The 18738-nt window shown below is 43.1% G+C and overlaps 1 protein-coding gene across 1 annotated transcript in view; it reads left to right on the forward strand.

The window, feature by feature from the left end:
• The first annotated feature begins 1864 nt into the window (after nt 1-1864).
• LOC137369147 (aminopeptidase Q-like) overlaps nt 1865-18738 on the forward strand; it is a 249146-nt gene continuing 232272 nt past the window's right edge. The window contains exon 1 of the mRNA XM_068029875.1: nt 1865-2481. Within this exon, the coding sequence (XP_067885976.1) occupies nt 1865-2481 (617 nt within the window). The remainder of the gene's footprint in view (nt 2482-18738) is intronic.

The following is an 18738-nucleotide window of genomic DNA, read 5'->3' on the forward strand; positions in this document are numbered from 1 at the left end:
TTAAATAGCACTGGTGGTCCTTTCTGCTGCTTACGCATGTTCAGCTGTGCAAGATTAAGAGGGGCCATAAGCTGGAGCATTGATCTCCAAATTGGCACCACTGGCATCAAACCAGCATTGCATTTTGGTTCTCAAACAAAGAACAAAGAACAGTACAGCACAGGAACAGGCCATTCGGCCCTCCAAGCCTGCGCCGATCTTGATGCCTGCCTAAACTAAAACCTTCTGCACTTCCGGGGACCATATCCCTCTATTCCCATCCTATTCATTTATTTGTCAAGATGCCTCTTAAATGTCGCTATTGTACCTGCTTCCACCACCTCCCCTGGCAGCAAGTTCCAGGCATTCACCGCCCTCTGTGTAAAGAACTTGCCTCGCACATCCCCTCTAAACTTTGCCCCTCGCACCTTAAACCTATGCCCCCTAGTAACTGACTCTTCCACCCTGGGAAAAAGCTTCTGACTATCCACTCTGTCCATGCCGCTCATAACTTTGTAAACCTCTATCATGTCACTCCTCCACCTCCGTCGTTCCAGTGAAAACAATCCGAGTTTATCCAGCCTCTCCTCATAGCTAATGCCCTCCAGACCAGACAACATCCTGGTAAACCTCTTCTGTATCCTCTCCAAAGTCTCCACGTGCTTCTGGTAGTGTGGCGACCAGAATTGCACACAATATTCTAAGTGTGGCCTAACTAAAGTTCTGTACAGCTGCAGCATGACTTGCTAATTTTTATACTGTATGCCCTGACCGATGAAGGCAAGCATGCTGAATGCCTTCTTGACTACCTTATCTACCTGCATTGCCACTTTCAGTGACCTGTGGACCTGTACACCCAGATCTCTCTGCCTGTCAATACTCCTAAGGGTTCTGCCATATACTGTATACTTCCCACCTGCATTAGACCTTCCAAAATGCATTACCTCACATTTGTCCGGATTAAACTCCATCTGCCATTTCTCTGCCCAAGTCTCCAACCGATCTATATCCTGCTATATCCTCTGACAATCCTCATCACTATCTGCAACTCCACCAACCTTTGTGTCATCCGCAAACTTACTAATCGGACCAGCGACATTTTCCTCCAAATCATTTATATATACTACAAACAGCAAAGGTCCCAGCACTGATCCCTGCGGAACACCACTAGTCACATCCCTCCATTCAGAAAAGCACCCTTCCATTGCTACCCTCTGTCTTCTATGACTGAGCCAGTTCTGTATCCATCTTGCCAGCTCACCTCTGATCCCGTGTGACTTCACCTTTTGTACCAGTCTGCCATAACTGACCTTGTCAAAGGCTCTACTGAAGTCCATATAGATAACATCCACTGCCCTTCCTTCATCAGTCATCTTTGTCACTTCCTCAAAAAACGCAATCAAATTAGTGAGACACTCCCTCCCCTTCACAAAACCATGCTGCCTCTCGCGAAACGTTCTCATAGCGGCCAAATAATGGGCACTATCGACCACAATTTCCTACCAGTTCATTCCAGAATCAGTCAAATACAAATGTTTTTTATGCATTACTTAATTTAAGCAAGGCACATATGCCCTTTCATCTGATTTTTCACACCCTACTCGAATCTCTTCTGAAACAGTCCCCACCTTTATATTCAAAGTGCTCCGAGGCGCTCAAAGTATTTGAAAACGCTGCGCTTTATGCTGCCATTGGTAAAGTGAGATATTACTGGGCGTTTGACGTGCAGTGTAACCTCATCACAACTATTCAGAATGCTTGTCAGATGGATATTGGTCCGAATGGATCAGGTTCAGCCCTTTCTCATCACGGAAATTTGAGACCTTTAATAAAATGTGAATAAAATCAGCAGAACTGGAGATCACATAAGGACCCAGGACCAAAAATGGGGCCAAAGTCCAACTCTGGGTTCTATCTCAGTAAGAAGGCGGTTGTACTTTTCTCCCTCATCATCTTGGCTTTACTGGTGATTTCAACTGTTCTAGCCATTCTTTACGCCAGGCTGAGGAGTGAGAAAACCGAGCAGATCTTCCCGACGACCTGGGAGCTCCCTAACATCAGCTCGATGCCGACTGTGACTGGCCGGTGGGGGCCGTGGAACAACTCCCGTTTACCAAGCAGTGTCATCCCCAGCCATTACCAGCTGGAGCTGTGGCCGCGACAGGTGCCCGGCAAGGATGATCTCTACTTTTTAATCGGCCAGGTCAATGTGACAGTGATGTGCAGAGAGCAGACCGAGATCATCCTGATTCACAGTCACAACCTTAATTTCTCCGGGGTGACCGTCATTGCTACCGGGAACTCTCCTGATGTTGAACTTCGTTCCAGTGTAAACATTCAGGACACCTGGCTTGAATTTAGGAACGAGTACCTGGTGATCGAACTGGACAACAAACTGGTGCCAGGACAGGAGTACATTATCCAAACCAACTACAGCGGGCAGCTGGAGGAGGAACTAACAGGACTTTTCATCAGTCGCTACACGGAGTGGGACATCAACAAGTGAGTGAGAGTTTGAAAAGTACTGGTTCGGAAAGTCTCAGTGATTGGGCGCTTTTCCCAGCATATAATAATATTAAATTGTTTCCAGTTTCTTTAAGAAACACTTTCGATGTTTGGCTTTCCCTGACTTTCTTTTGGCATCTATTACTCCCTCGTTTATCGGATAACCTCTCTGTAGGAACGACAACATGATCTGTGCTGCAAGTAGCTGAATATAATCTGGATCTTATAAATGCGCACCTAAATAATGTTCTTCTCCTTCAAGTTGTTGTTCATTTATTTGTTCAGTCTTCGCTGTGTTAGAATTCCCTTCAAGGCATCTCCACATTTGCGTTATAAAATTATTGAGCAGCAGGGACGCTGAGGGAAATTACTTAATTTCCTTCAGTGCAGATTTAATAAAATGTGTTTTGAAGCACAAGCACTCAATTAACATTTTACTGTTGTGGATTTATAGTCTGAAAGCTAATTTATTCCAAATGGCTCTTTTTAGTGCCATGTGCAGCACTGTGTTAGTCATACTCATTTTTAACATTTCTTCCCGAGTGCCAATGTTTTATTTCGTGCAGATACTCAGCAATAATTTTCTTGCTGCCCACTTGGGGGGGAAAAAAATATTATTTGTGCCTTTACCACAAAAATATTCACCCCAGCTGCGAAAACAACTTATTTCGGCAATTTTATCTCGTATTTATAGTTTAAAGTTTAACTGCAACTTGAGTCACTGAAACCTTATACTTAAACACAAAAATACCTTTCAACAAGGGAACTTCTGTAAAAAAAAAACGTTTCCAACATAAGAGTATTTGACCTCCAGCTCCCTTTCTAACATTCACATCCACACAGCTTGTATTTATTGTAGTTGATGTGCCGTTTGGGAGTATCTGAGACAAAACAACATTGTTAAATGGACAGCAAAGCGATGTGAATAATCGAAGCGTACCCCCTTAGTATTAAATTCATCCGTCGAACATGATTAATGTCTAGGTTCAGTGAGGGACGTCTGGAGAGGGCCTGTGACACTGCACTCGATGATGGACCTTGTCTGAACTTGGTCCCTTTTCACCTATTTATGTCTTTGACTAACTTAGAGTTAGATACGTTTCCTCAGCCCGTTTTTAATCATCTCCTCTGTGTTGTGGCCGTTCCAGATACTTTTGATACTACATAGGCCGCCAACTTTAAAACAAGTGATACAAACTTCTCAGTGATGGATTAAAGAATCACACAACAAGATTTCACGTTTTAAGACTGTTATTTTAACAGAAAACCATAAAAAACAGCATTAACTAAAGAGTACTTAGTAGGTAGCTAATATACGAAATTACAGAGAAAGGTATTTCCCATTAACTCACTCAAAAACCCCACACCACATTTATACCTTACACAGTGTTCTCAACAAAAAAGGTATTCTTGCAGTTAAAAGTCCCCAACTCCTCCCAGTTGCAATGGGTTGGATCTCCAATGTCCTCAACAAAGCCAACGTCCTCTTTGCTCACTTCTTCCAAGCACATTCGACTGGATTTCCGTTAATAAGGCAATCTCTCGCGACCCCGTTGGTCTTTTCTTCTCCGCAAACCTTAAGCCTTTGAACCGGGTTCAAATCTTAGCAGCCTTTTGCTGTATTGGTGATCTGAGAGCAGCTGTTTCTCCAAAAACAGCCGACTGGCCCCTTTCAGTCACTCCAGTAAGGCTGCACACTTGACTGCTGATCTTAGTTTCTTTCTTTCTACCCTCAGACCTAGGAAAGCCTCTCAAATTTATCCAAATCAAAAGTCAATAGTCATTTGGCTTTGACCATTCTCAGAGACCATAAGTCTGACCATGGCAAACCACCAGGGTCTTCCTTTGTTTCTTGGGGCTAAAAATTGCAACTCAAATCTGCATTTTAGAGCCTCTAGCTCCTTGTTTACAATCCGTGATTCTGGGAGAGTGAAATCCATTGTCCCTTAGCTGTTACAACATTGCGCCCTACTTTCAAAGGGGCCTTTGATCTGGGTCCCTTGTTCTCATGGTAACCAAGACCTCTGGCTAGTCTCTGGGCAGCTTGTGTATGAGGTCACATGTTTCCTCCAAATGTTAACTTTACACTGCATTAAAGATCACAGTTTTTAAAACACAACCATGTTAAAAAGTCCAGTGTTCATAACAGTAACATTAACCATTTCAAGAATTATATCTTTCTGTTGCCAATTTAGTATTTTGACTGGCCCTAAGGATTCCAAATTAATCACAATCCTATTTTGTTGTATTAAAAATTGGCCCTTTTAGATGTGCTTTATACAACTTTTTTTGCATGGAATAAAAACAGAAAGTGCTGGAAATACACAGCAGGTCTGGCAGCATCTGTGGAGAGAGAAATAGAGTTAACATTTCAAGTCTGTGACTCTTCATCAGAACTGGCAAAAGTTAGAAATGTAACAGTTTTTGTGCAAGTGAAAGGAGGGAGGGAGGAAGGAGAACAAAAGGGAAGGTCTGTGATCGGGTGGAGAGCAGGAGAGATTAAATGATTAAGATGTTATGGAATAAAAGGCAAATGGAGTAGTAATAGTAATAAAAAAACAAAACATTTTTCCAAAAAGAGTATTAATTGCAGAATAATGAACAGCTCTGTCCGAAAGCGAAAACGTGAAAAGCCAGTTTAAGACTGGTACATGGTAAAGAAAAAAGTAATCAAAATGGCAGTCATGATCTGAAGTTGTTGAACTCAGTATTGAGTCCAGAAGGCTGTAGAATGCCTAATTGGAAGATAAGGTGCTGTTCCTCGAGCTTGCATTGAGCTTCACTATAACAAAGCAGCAGGCTGAGGACAGAAATGTGGACATGAGAGCAGGGTGGTGTATAAAAATGGCAAGCAACTGGAATGGACCTGTTGCATGGAACTGTTCACATTTTTATGATGCCTTACATAAACACTTTGGTTGAACCTATGGCCACGCATGTTAACTGGCAAAATACTGCAGATGCTGGAAATCTGAAACAAAATCAGCAGAGAGACACACACACAAGAAAAGATAGATATGAAAGGGTAACAAGCAATTAGGTCTGATGGGTTTTAAAAGAGTTCACTGTAAACCCTCCTTTCTTCCCTAGCAGGGCAGGGGTGGGGGGGGGGGGGAGGTGGGGGGTTGGTGAGGCAGACTTCATTTTGATGTATCTTAGAGATGATTCAAAGTTGAAAACCCTGTTTTTTTCTCAGTTATGGAGTTCAAAGTCACTTCCAGTCACTGCCTACTTGTAGTTTAAAGATGGTGTTCTTACTCCGAGTCCTCCTTCTTTTGCCGGAGCTGATAGAATCTCTCTCTTGTTGGCTCTGCCTTTATCTGGTCAGCATATACTTTTATTAAGCTCCTTATCAGACCCCTGGTTTCTGTCATGTGACCATGGTTTCTATTACAATTGTCCTCATAAAGGGTGTCTGATGATAGGGCCATTGTTAGACAATGAGGTCTGGGTGTCACCCATCTCCCATTTTGATAAAGTGAAATTTTTTCACACTCATTCATTTATGTTTGAATTTGGAGACACCATGTCTGCCATGCCATTTTGTTGAAGAGAGGTAACCATTGACACAGAATGGGCCATGTACATTTTAATTCCTTCTCCAAGGCTGGTCCAGACATGAAGATTGACTCAAGGTTCCTGTAGTTTTCATGTGTATTGGCAGTACAGGATAAGGTCACCTGACCTCTCAACTCCATCTTGTTTTTCAGGAAATTTGTCCATTTTGGGGTTGTTTTATAAGTTCATTATATAGTTCATAATTCCTCCTTGCGTGAGCATGACACCTATCCCCAGAAATGGGGACAGAGAAGTCAAGGGAGGGAAGGGAAGTGTTGGAGATGGACCATGTGAAGGTGAGAGAAGGGTGGAAATTGGAAACAAAGTCAACGAGATTTTCCAATTCAGGGTGAGAGCAGGAAGCAGCAGCAATACAGTAATCAAAACACCAGAAGAGGTGAGGGAATGGGCCTGTAGGACTGGAACAAGGAATGTTCCACATATTCCACAAAAAGGCAGGCATAGCTAGGATCCATACAGGTACCAATGGCAGCACCTTTTATTTGGAAGAAGTGAGTGGAGTTGAAGGAAAGGCTGTTTAATGTGAGAGCAAGTTCAACCAGGTGGAGGAGGATGCTGGTGGATGGGAACTGTTCCAGGAAGAAGCGGGGAGCTCCCAGACCATCCTGGCGGAGGGTGGAGGTGTGGAGACATTGAATGTTGAATGTCCGTGGTGAATAAGAGACAGTGAGGATCAGGAAACTGGAAACTGTTGAACTGTTGAAGGGCATCAGAAGAGTCACAGATGTAGGTGGGAAAAGATTGGACAAGGGGAGTAAAAATAGAGTCAAGATAGGAAGAAATCAGTTCTTTGGGGTAAGAACAGGCTGAAACAATGGGTCTACCAGGGTAGTCCTGTTTGTGGATTGTGGGAAGAAGGTAGAAGCAGGCTGTCTGGGGTTGGGGAACTTTGAGGTTGGAGGCCATGGAAGAAAGATCTGCAGAGGAGATGAGGTCAGTGACAGTCCTGCATGCAATGGCTTAACGTTCGGTAGTGGGGTCATGGTCTGGGGGAGATAAGCGAAAGTGTCAGAGAGTTGGCATTCAGTATGCCAGACAACAATGGCACCATCCTTGTCAGTGGGTTTGATGATGAGATTAAGGTTGGACCTGAGGGAACACAGTGCTGCAAGTTCAGAGGGAGATAGAAGATAGGTTAGAGCACATGAGGAGAGCAGAGAAATTGACATGGCCGATATCACGAAAAGCTCAATAGAGAGTAGGAAGCCAGAGGGAGGGTTCCAGGTGGAGGGAGAATATTGGAGACAAGCAAAAGGGTCCGTTGAATGGGGGTAATGACTCTTGGCCAAAGAAGTGGGCGTGGAGTAAACAGAAGAAGAGCTCAGCGTCATGGCAAGCTTGAAATTCATTGAGTTGGGGGCATAATGGGAGGGGTCTAGAATGTAGGCTCAGCTAGTCCCCATCCACCACTGCTGAAGGAGTGGTGCACTTGCAAAATTTTTCTTGTTTAGAGGACACAATAAACTGAGGCTCTGTCTGCCCTCTCAGGTGGATGTAAAAGATCCCATGGCACTATTTCAAAGAGGAGCAGGGGGTTATGGCCAATATCGATCCCTCAATCAACATCACAAAACAGATTATTGAATTACTATCACATTGCTGCTTGTGGGAGCTTGCTGTGTGCAATGCCTGCTGCGTTTCCTACATTACATTGGCACAGTGGCGCAGTGGTTAGCACTGCAGCCTCACAGCTCCAGTGACCTGGGTTTGGTTCTGGGTACTGCCTGTGTGGAATTTGTAAGTTCTCCCTGTGACTGCATGGGTTTCTGTCGGGTGCTCCGGTTTCCTCCCAAAGCCAAAGACTTGCAGGTTGATAGGTAAATTGGCCATTGTAAATTGCCCCTAGTGTCAGTAGGTGGTAGGAGAATGGTAAGGAATATGGGGTTAATGTAGGATTAGTATAAATGGGTGGTTGTTGGTCAGCCCAGACTGGGTGGGCCAAAGGGTCTGTTTCAGTGCTGTATGACCCTATGACAACAGTGACTATACTTCAAAAGTACTTCATTAGCTGTAAAGTGCTTTGAAACATCTGGTGGTTGTGAAAGGTGCTATATAAATGCAGTCTTCGTTTTACTTGGGTGATGAAAATCCCAGCAGGATTAGCATGAACCCATCATTTTCTGAATGAAGGGAGAAAGCACTTCAGACATATTATTGGCAATGTCATTTATTAAATCTGATATCTGAAACTCTAAAAGGGCATAGAAATTGGCTGCTTCTCTGCAACTGATCATTTTTGGTACCATCTTAAAGAGGGATAGTGTCCATTAATGTCCTACATCTTGGGGAATCGATCATTGTGAGGTACTCTTGCTGCTTCTTTTCCTGTTGCTGGTCAGACAACAAGTCAAGCACCAACAATTACAATATCATAATTATTACCACTTAAACTTTGAGTATACAAGCATGAATAGGGACAAACAATTGTGGACAGGGTCACTTTGCAATTTGAATAACAAGTAATTAATAGATGAAATGGGTGCAGAGGTGATGGAATAAGAGTTCAGCAACATGGTGAGCTCGAAATTCATTGGGGTGGAGGCATAAGGGGAGGGGCCTAGAATGGAGGCTCAACTAGTCCTCATCCACCACCACTAAGGGCATGCTGCACTGGCAAAAATGTTGTTGTTTGGAGGAGACATTAAACTGAGGCTCTGTCTGCCCTCTCAGGTGGATGTAAAAGATCCCATGGCACTATTTTGAAGGTGAGCCTTACGTCAGTGGTAGGGAAATTGTTAGAGAGGATTCTTCGGGACAGGATTTACTCCCATTTGGAAACAAACGAACTTATTAGCGAGAGGCAGCATGGTTTTGTGAAGGGGAGGTCGTGTCTCACTAATTTGATTGAGTTTTTTGAGGAAGTGACGAAGATGATTGATGAAGGAAGGGCAGTGGATGTTATCTATATGGACTTCAGTAAAGCCTTTGACAAGGTCCCTCATGGCAGACTGGTACAAAAGGTGAAGTCACACGGGATCAGAGGTGAGCTGGCAAGATGGATACAGAACTGGCTCAGTCATAGAAGACAGAGGGTAGCAATGGAAGGGTGCTTTTCTGAATGGAGGGATGTGACTAGTGGTGTTCCGCAGGGACCTTTGCTGTTTGTAGTATATATAAATGATTTGGAGGAAAATGTCGCTGGTCTGATTAGTAAGTTTGCGGACGACACAAAGGTTGGTGGAGTTGCGGACAGTGATGAGGATTGTCAGAGGATACAGCAGGATATAGATCGGTTGGAGACTTGGGCGGAGAAATGGCAGTTGGAGTTTAATCTGGACAAATGTAAGGTAATGCATTTTGGAAGGTCTAATGCAGGTGGGAAGTATACAGTAAATGGCAGAACCCTTAGGAGTATTGACAGGCAGAGAGATCTGGGTGTACAGGTCCACAGGTCACTGAAAGTGGCAACGCAGGTGGATAAGGTAGTCAAGAAGGCACACGGCATGCTTGCCTTCATCGGTTGGGGTATAGAGATTATAAAAATTGGCAAGTCATGCTGCAGCTGTACAGAACCTTACTTAGGCCACACTTAGAATATTGCGTGCAATTCTGGTTGCCACACTACCAGAAGGACGTGGAGGCTTTGGAGAGCATACAGAAGAGGTTTACCAGGATGTTGCCTGGTCTGGAGGGCATTAGCTATGAGGAGAGGTTGGATAAACTCGGATTGTTTTCACTGGAACGACGGAGGTGGAGGGGCGACATGATAGAGGTTTACAAAGTTATGAGCGGCATGGACAGAGTGGATAGTTAGAAGCTTTTTCCCAGGGTGGAAGAGTCAGTTACTAGGGGACATAGGTTTAAGGTGCGAGGGGCAAAGTTTAGAGGGGATGTGCGAGGCAATTTCTTTACACATAGGGTGGTGAATGCCTGGAACTTGCTGCCGGGGGAGGTGGTGGAAGCAGGTACAATAGCGACGTTTAAGAGGCATCTTGACAAATACATGAATAGGATGGGAATAGAGGGATATGGTCCCCGGAAGTGCAGAACGTTTTAGTTTAGGCAGGCATCAAGATCGGTGCAGGCTTGGAGGGCTGAATGGCCTGTTCCTGTGCTGTACTGTTCTTTGTTCTTTTAGGACCAGGGCGTCATGGGCAAAATAAAACAAAATGAATAACCGGTTTTAAAGGTAGCTTTGTGTACCACCATCATTCAGCATCATTTTATTGAAGCATTTTGTCTTGAACTCATTAGGACAATTGGCAATAATACCAGTGTAAGGGAAATTTATGCTATATGAGAAGAGCGTGCTGATTGGTTGGCAAGTGGACCCTGATTGGTAGAGGCATTGCCATGGAGAATGCACCAGTTTATGGTGACTGACAGTTAACTGCCCAGCTTTGTTTGAAATTTAAACCAGGCAGCTTGACTCTGATTGGTCAAGGCATTGCCCTGAGGAATGAACCCGCGAATGGCTGTCACTTATTTTGTTTAACTGAAACAGGCACAATGTATGTACATGTTCTTTCTGTCTGCAAAGAACAGGGCGCTGTGTATTAATATTTCTAGCTTCCAGTACACAAATGTGCCACACTGCGAGTCTGATTGACAATCTTAAATTGGTTGTCAGTGTAATTCTTAGCACACTGAGGATTATTTAGCAAATGTTGTCCAATCATGGAATCACATCTAATGTTGGACACTGTATTTTGAGTTTTGCAAGCATAGGCTGGTTGGGTACAGTCTGTATTTTGCCTGTAGCGAACAGCGGACGGGACATGTTGTATGATACGATCTGCCAGTCTTTGGGACATACGGCCTATATACCTAGCGTCACACTGGCATTGAAATTCATATATCACATTACTCATTTGTGTGTAAGGCAAAATGTCTTTTTGGCTTGACAGCAGCATCCTGTTAGTGGCGAACACCACATGTGTTGCTACTGCAATATAGCAGTGTGAAACAGCTAGCTTCACCTGTTGCTCAAATTTTTGGGATACATTACCCTTCCAGGGTAACCTGAGGTAGATTGGGCACTTTTCAGGGCCGGAAATGACGGCCTTAGGCCTGTTCATAAGTTTACGCGATATACAGTGAGAAATGATCTGATCAGAGTAGCCATTGTTACACAGGATGCCTTTGATTCACCCTATTTCAGCATCAAGCTTGCATGGCGCTATTTACAAGGTTGCTGATACCTAGTATAGGTAGGTGGTAGGGGAATATAGGGACAGGTGGGGATGTGATAGGAATATGGGATTAGTGTAGGATTAGTATAAATGGGTGGTTGATGGTCGGCACAGACTCGGTGGGCCGAATGGCCCGTTTCAGTGCTGTATCTCTAAAACTAAAAACTAAAACTAAAACACATGGAACTGTAAGAATCCCAATGCATGTATTGACCAGTGAAGGTAGGCTTGCGGTAGACCAGGATAGAGAACCCTTTAGTAGATTTCTCAACTGTTTTGTTAAGGAAATGGAGCTCATTTGAGTGCTGCATTTCAAAGGTTAAGACATGTAAGGAAATTATTACATGCAGTTGCGGATCCAAATTTAGCAAACGTATCATCTAGATATTGGAAATATGCAAGAGGTAGGAGGTTAGGTGTCATTCCATCGAAGACATGTTTGACATGTTTCTCATGGAACCCAACAAAGGTGTTTGCGAGAGCTGGGCCTAGATGGAATCGCATGGCAATACCATCTATTTATGCATACATAGTGTCGTTAACACACATGTGGTGTTCGCCACTAACAGGATGCTGCCATCAAGCCAAAAAGACGTCCTGCCTATCACACAAATGAGTAATGTGATATTGAAATTCATATGCCATTGTGATGCTAGGTATATAGGCCATACATCCCAAAGACTAGTGGGTCGTATCAAACAACGTGTCTTTTCTGCTGTTCGCAACGGGTGAGGTACAGACCGTATCTAACCAGCCAGTGCTTACAAAACTCAAAACATGGTGTTTAACATGAGATGTAATTTCGCAATTAGATAACATTTGCTAAATAATCCTCAGTGTGCTAAGAATTATGTTGACAACCAATTTAAGATTGTCAGTCGGGCTCGCAGTGTGGTGCATTTGTGCATACTGAAAGCTACATATATTAATACACAGGGCCCTGTTCTTTGCAGACAGAAAGAACATGTACACACATTGCGCCTGTTTCAGCTAAACAAAATAAGTGACAGCCATTTGCTGGTTCATTCCTTAGGGAAATGCCTTGACCAATCAGAGTCAAGCTGCCTGGTTTAAATTTCAAACAAAGCTGGGTAGTCAACAGTCAGTCACCATAAACTGGTGCATTCTCCATAGCAATGACTCTACCAATCAGGGTCCACTTACCAACCAATCAGCACTCTCTTCTCATATAGTATAAATTTGTTGCTTCCCTTATATTGGTATTCTTGCCAATTGTCCTGATGAGTACTAGACGAAAAGCTTTGATAAAATGACTCTGTTTTCAGCAAAACTCAAGTTTTGTACTACCAAACAACTATTCAGCATTAACTCGATTACTAATAATTAAATTTTAGTTGAGATCAGTGTCTGAAACGACTGCAAATTGATGAGATTGCTCTAGAAGTTAACTCCTTAGTTGCTGATAAGTTAACAGCATTAGATAGCAGTCTATTGACTAGATTAGAGTCTACACACAGGTGATTAGGAATGCTCTTAGAACTTATACAATCTACTGGCATGTTTCAGTTGATCTTCCTCCCATGGGATGACGTATTAGCTTCTGGAACATCGGGCTGAATTTTACGAGCTCCTTGACATCGGAGGTCATGGCAGGGGGGGCCCGTAAGACACTTTGGGGAGAGGCCCGCCTCAACCCCCGATGTCGAGAAGGTCCCCTGTATATTAGCGGCGGCGAGGCCTCGGAGCAGCCCCCCCACCCCACCCCTGCCGCTTGGTAGCAGGGCCTTCATCTAAATATTTAAATTAGCATTCATGAAATGCAAATTAACTTACCTGTCGACGACGGCCGTCCCACGCCGATTTTATGTCCAACCGGGGCGGGACACTGGTGGAGAGGGGGGAGGAATAAAATTATCAGGGTGGTGGGGGGAGTGGGGGAAACACTCTTTATTGGCTGTGGCGATGGTGGGAAGGGGTTAAAGGGCAAATGTGAGAAGGTTGGGGGCGAAAGTTCGGGTCGGGAAAAAAATACATTTTCAGAATAAAGGTCAATGAAAAGACTATTGGGGGTGTTGGAAAAGGGCCTCCATCTTCTACTTATTTATTAAAAACAAATGTAATCTAATATCCCTTTAAAAATGTAAAATTTTTGCTAAGGGCTTGAAGCCCTTTAAAAATGGCACTGGCTCTTGCGCGGTGGCACTGGACGCCGTTGCCGGGAACATGTCCCCTGCCCCCTCTGCGTCATTGGGGGTGACTGCTCCGCCCCTCTATTTAAATCAGCCCCCACACGTAATATCGTGGGGGCTGTGTGGCGGCACTTCCGTGTCAAAAGCCTGCCACTTTCACAGAGTGCCACCGCGGAGTGCGGTGCGCTGATAAAATTCAGCCCATTGAGTTGCTGAGGCCCTTCAGTGGTGGGGCTATCCGTTTCACTCAGATCCTCTGTTCCGGATCAATCCACCTTATGGGCAGCCACTGTATCTCCAATAGCTGACTTAACTCTCACTTTGCTTGATCTCAGACAACTTGTACAATTAAGTGAGATACTATCTGTAACTGGTTCATATATCCATATAATATGACTTATATAAAACCACTCACTTCCTGTTATAAATATACTTTGTACTTGTAAAGGTATCCTTCTACATTTGCTAGATAAAGACTGCTGCAGGATAAAGACTAGAGAAGACAAAGATAATCTTCAAACAAACAAAGAGAGCTTACATCTAATGAAGATAAAGACAGTCTGTCAAGAAGTGTCAAGCGCCTTAGATTCAAAGAATAAATCAAATTTTCCATTCAATTTCCAAGTGGTTTGCCTCTTTTGGTGTCAGTAATTTCTAACAGTCACATAAGTGTCCTGGAAGATGTCAAAATTAATGAGGTACAGATCCTGAAGTGTACCAAATTCCACTTTCACTCCTTTAAGTTCTGAATCTTGCTTTTAAAAAAGGGTTTGCAAAGAAAAGGCATGGCATATTTATATCTCACCAGTGAGTTATTCCTTAGCTCAACTCTAAATGCTAGCATCCTGTCACTGGTGAGGAATGCTTGTTCAAATCAAGCTTCATGGTCTTAATTAGTTTTAATGTTCCAACAGTTTAACTATTTTTGTGGCCACCTTTCAGTTGAAAATCAAATTTGAGAAAACATTTTGGCAAATTGCAAAAGGTTTATCCTGCACTGATGAAAATGGAAGGGAAGTTTTTCCAACTGCACAGCATGAGAAGGGTGCATAGGTTGGGCAGAAACTGGAGCATGTCCGTGAGAAAGGAGAACACAACTCATAGTTCTGAGCTTTCAATGAATAAAAGGGAGGTGCCAAAGGCTTTGAACTAATAAGATGTGGGGGAGGGATGTGCAACAAACATAAGCAGCCTAAATGTAAACAAAACAGGAAGGAGAACACAGGAAAGATTAAAGTCAGGGAGGACATTGAAGGCAAGGGAATAGAGTTATATAGCAAGCGTCTAAAAAGCTTATTAAATAAAGCATGAGAGGAAATCCTTTTAAAAATGAGTTAAGTATCTGTACAGTGTCAAGCTGGGCCCCCACCTGCCAAGAATGAGGCATATAAATTTTGCCAGATGGTCATTAAATTTCAAATTGTTGCTGGGAAGAAGAGAAGGCCTGTTACAAGGGCTGCCAGACACTTGGCTGGAAGACATTTGCATATCAATAGGGACAAGAAAGGTTACTTCCCTTATCCACTTATCCTAAAATGGACTTTGATCACCAGGTATTGTGTGTAAGAGGAGACATTCCAGGGTCTGCTAGGGAAAGAGAATACACAAAAACAGAAGTGGTTACACCCGTTGGTCACGTGACTAACCTGCTGGCCAACTTGGGATGTTTTTTTAAATTGTAACGACAGCTTGAGCTTGGACAGAGAGACTGTTTGCTCCTGGACTACGAAGACCTCTCCTGTCTGCTGCCATCTTTTTCTCACAAGCCTCTGGACCCACTGAAGACACGTGAACCATAAGGGAGAAAAGTCTCCTGCATTGAACAAGGTTTAAGAAGAATACTGGGCCCCAAGGAAATGCAAGACCTACCTACAATCAAGGAATCTACAGTGCGCTCGACCCTACTGTAACCAAAACCATCTTCAAATATTGCCTCAGACTTTTCCATTTTATTTCTTCCGCTCTTTTCTGTCTCTAGCTGCATGTGTGTATCACATATGCATGCTAGCATGGGCGCATCGCGTATCCGTAGGCGTTAACCAAATTAGAGTTTAAATTTAATTAAGTTCAACCTTTCTTCTTTTAAACCTAAGAAAACCTGTTTGGCTGGTTTCTTTGCCTGACAATTGGAAAGCAGTGAACAAGGATTCACCAAGGGGGAACTAAAACACGGTGTGTTTAACATTAAACCCTGTTATGGTAAGACCAGGTGAAAGCTGAGAGGGAACCCCTAGACCCCTTTCTTACCTGGTCATAACAACAGTACTGCACACAGTGTTCATAATAAAAAAGGGGAGCTGGAAGCAATCATGTGTTGGGAAGAGCCAGACAGAATAGGGATTCCTGAGACATTGGTGCAGAAAAATCTGGACTGGGAATTAAACATTGCAGGACATAACATATTTAGAAAAGGGGGAGGTGGTGTAGCTCTAATTATTAGGGATAACATAATGGCAGTAGAAAAAAGGTGACACATCCATCAGCAAGACAAAATTAAAATCAATATGGATAGAGGTAAAGGTTCAAAAACACTAATACATGTAGTTGACAGACCACCTAATAGTGAAAAGAAGGTGGAGGAAGCCATTTGCAAACAAATTAGTGTTACTACCAGGTGAGCAATGTGTCTAGGGGTCTCTGGCTGACTTCACCTGGTCTTATTGTAACAGGGTTTAATTTTAAACACACTGTGTTTTGAGCTCCTCCCTTGTGAATCCTTGTTCACAACTTTCCAATTATAAGGCAAAGAAAAGAGCACAAACATGTTTTCTTTGGTTTAAAGCAGTAAGATGAAATTTATTAAACCTTAAACTTAAACTCTAATAAGTTTCACGCCTACGGATATATGACACGCCCACGCTAGCATGCACACATGATTTGAACATGCAAAATAGGGACAGAAAAGAGCAGAAGAAAAGATAAGTAGAACAATTTGAGGCAATATCTTATTACTGTTTCTCAAGCTTGCTGTAGTCCTTGATTTAAGATATGGTCTTGCGTTTCATTGGGGCCCAGTACTCATTGTAAACCTTGTTCACGTAGGAGGCATTTTCTCTCTCTCAGTTTATGTGTCTTGAATGGTTTCAGTTCCCTGAGAGATGAGCAGGCAGACAGGAGAGGAGATGTTCACAGTTCCAGGAGAGGTCTTTATTCCATGAGTACATGGCTTTGTCTCATCTCAAATCCTTTTGTTGGGAGTTCAAATCCAAAAGCTGCAGCCAGATAGTCATGTGTCTAAAACTGGTTTGACCACTTCTGTGTATTGGAGAAGCAACTGCTGGATCCCCATTGTTTCAATATTGTCTGTTACCATGGAAATGTCTTCCCAGTCAGGGCTTGCAATTTTAAGTTTTATTTCATGTGGCAAAATAATGTGTGCCTCAGTCTTGGCAGGTGGGGGGGTTTGCCTGACATTAGGAAATAGAGTAAAAACCATAGAATAATAATCATTGGTGATTTCAACTACCTCAGTATTAATGGGACAGAAGAGTCGGTAAAGGGGATAAGGGAATGGAGTTCCTACAATGTGTACAGGACTCTTTTCTAACCCAATATGTAGAAACCCCAAGGAAGATTTGTTACTGAATCTAGTAATGGGGAATGGACCACAGCAGATAAGAGAAGTAAAAATAAGGGAATATCTAGGCAATAGTGACTGTAATATACATTTTAAGATGATAATAGAGAAGGACATAAGAATGATGAAAACCAGGTTAACAGATTGGAGAAAAGCTGATTTTGAGATGCTGAGAATAGAACTTGGGAAAATAAAGTGGCCAACGATATTGACACACAATAATTTGGAACAACAATGTGAAATATTTAAAATGGTGTTCAACAGAGTTCAGGAAAATATATTTTCCTACCAAGAAAGAACAAACTAAATACTAGTGAGACTCCATGGATGAATAAAGACATAAGTATGACAGCCACATAGTGAGGGGTGTGAGTGGTTCACGCTGTTCAACTCCCACCTTTTTAAAAGACAAGTCCATTTTTACAACTCTTCAGGTTGACCCCTTGTAGTTTCAATCGCTGTATTTTACATAAGCATCACACCTCCCCAAAAGGGAAAAATGAAATTTCTTGGATTTATTTTTATGTTGTTTGGTTTTTTGATTTAGAAGGAAAGAAAGAAATAAGTAAGAAGGAATGTATAGGAGTCACACCACTGCACACATGGCACCCACACCTCAATCTCACAACTGCTCCAGCTGGCATTGTCTATAAAAAGCCATTTCTTGCTCAAGTTTAAGTATTACATCATCCTTTCTTTGGATGAGGCACAATTGTAACTGAATTTTCCTTTTTGGGCATTGAAGTTTTGCCCCAGGAAAACTTCTGTTTAGAACATTTGCCATTTTCTTTTATCTGTTTCCCACTTTTACTGTTCCACGACTTGTGATATGCAAATTTCTGTTACTGCATTGTTCTGGGTTGCTGGAAAATTTCACTGTCTGTAGAGGCTTTAACCCCTTAACTCTCTCTCTTTCTCTTTGGCCTCCTTATCTCGAGAGACAATGGGTAAGCGCCTGGAGGTGGTCAGTGGTATGTGGAGAGCGCCTGGAGTGGCTATAAAGGCCAATTCTAGAGTGACAGGCTCTTCCACAGGTGCTGCAGAAAAATTTGTTTGTGAGGGCTGTTACACAGTTGGCTCTCCCCTTGCGCCTCTGTCTTTTTTCCTGCCAACTACTAAGTCTCTTCGACTCGCCACACTTTAGCCCCGCCTTTATGGCTGCCCACCAGCTCTGGCGATCGCTGGCAACTGACTCCCACGACTTGTGATCAATGTCACAGGATTTCATGTCGCGTTTGCAGACGTCTTTAAAGCGGAGACATGGATGGCCGGTGGGTCTGATACCAGTGGCGAGCTCGCTGTACAATGTGTCTTTGGGGATCCTGCCATCTTTCATGCGGCTCACATGGCCAAGCCATCTCAAGCGCCGCTGACTCAGTAGTGTGTATAAGCTGGGGATGTTGGCCGCCTCGAGGAATTCTGTGTTGGAGATACGGTCCTGCTACCTGATGCCAAGTATTCTCCGGAGGCAGCGAAGATGGAATGAATTGAGACGTCACTCTTGGCTGACATACATTGTTAACTACTGTTTCCATAACACATGGGGGCTTAATAGTTCAGGTTCTAGCTCATTGATAATTTTTATCTCTAGGGTAATAGTGGGTGATGAATTATTTTTTAGCCCTTGTAAAGTATCTGGGTTCTCCTCCTGCACTTGGTCCTTAGTGAGTTCTGAATCTGTTTGGCTGGATCTGGTTAGCTCTGGATTTTAGAACCTGAACCTTTGATTTTTCAGTGGGCGCAACCACTGAACTCACTTTTAGTTTTCTGATGGCTTTCATAAGTGTTGTTTATTTTAGAATATTCTACCTTCCCT

The sequence above is a fragment of the Heterodontus francisci genome, chromosome 4 (genome assembly GCF_036365525.1).
Source record: "Heterodontus francisci isolate sHetFra1 chromosome 4, sHetFra1.hap1, whole genome shotgun sequence".
Taxonomy (NCBI): domain Eukaryota; kingdom Metazoa; phylum Chordata; class Chondrichthyes; order Heterodontiformes; family Heterodontidae; genus Heterodontus; species Heterodontus francisci.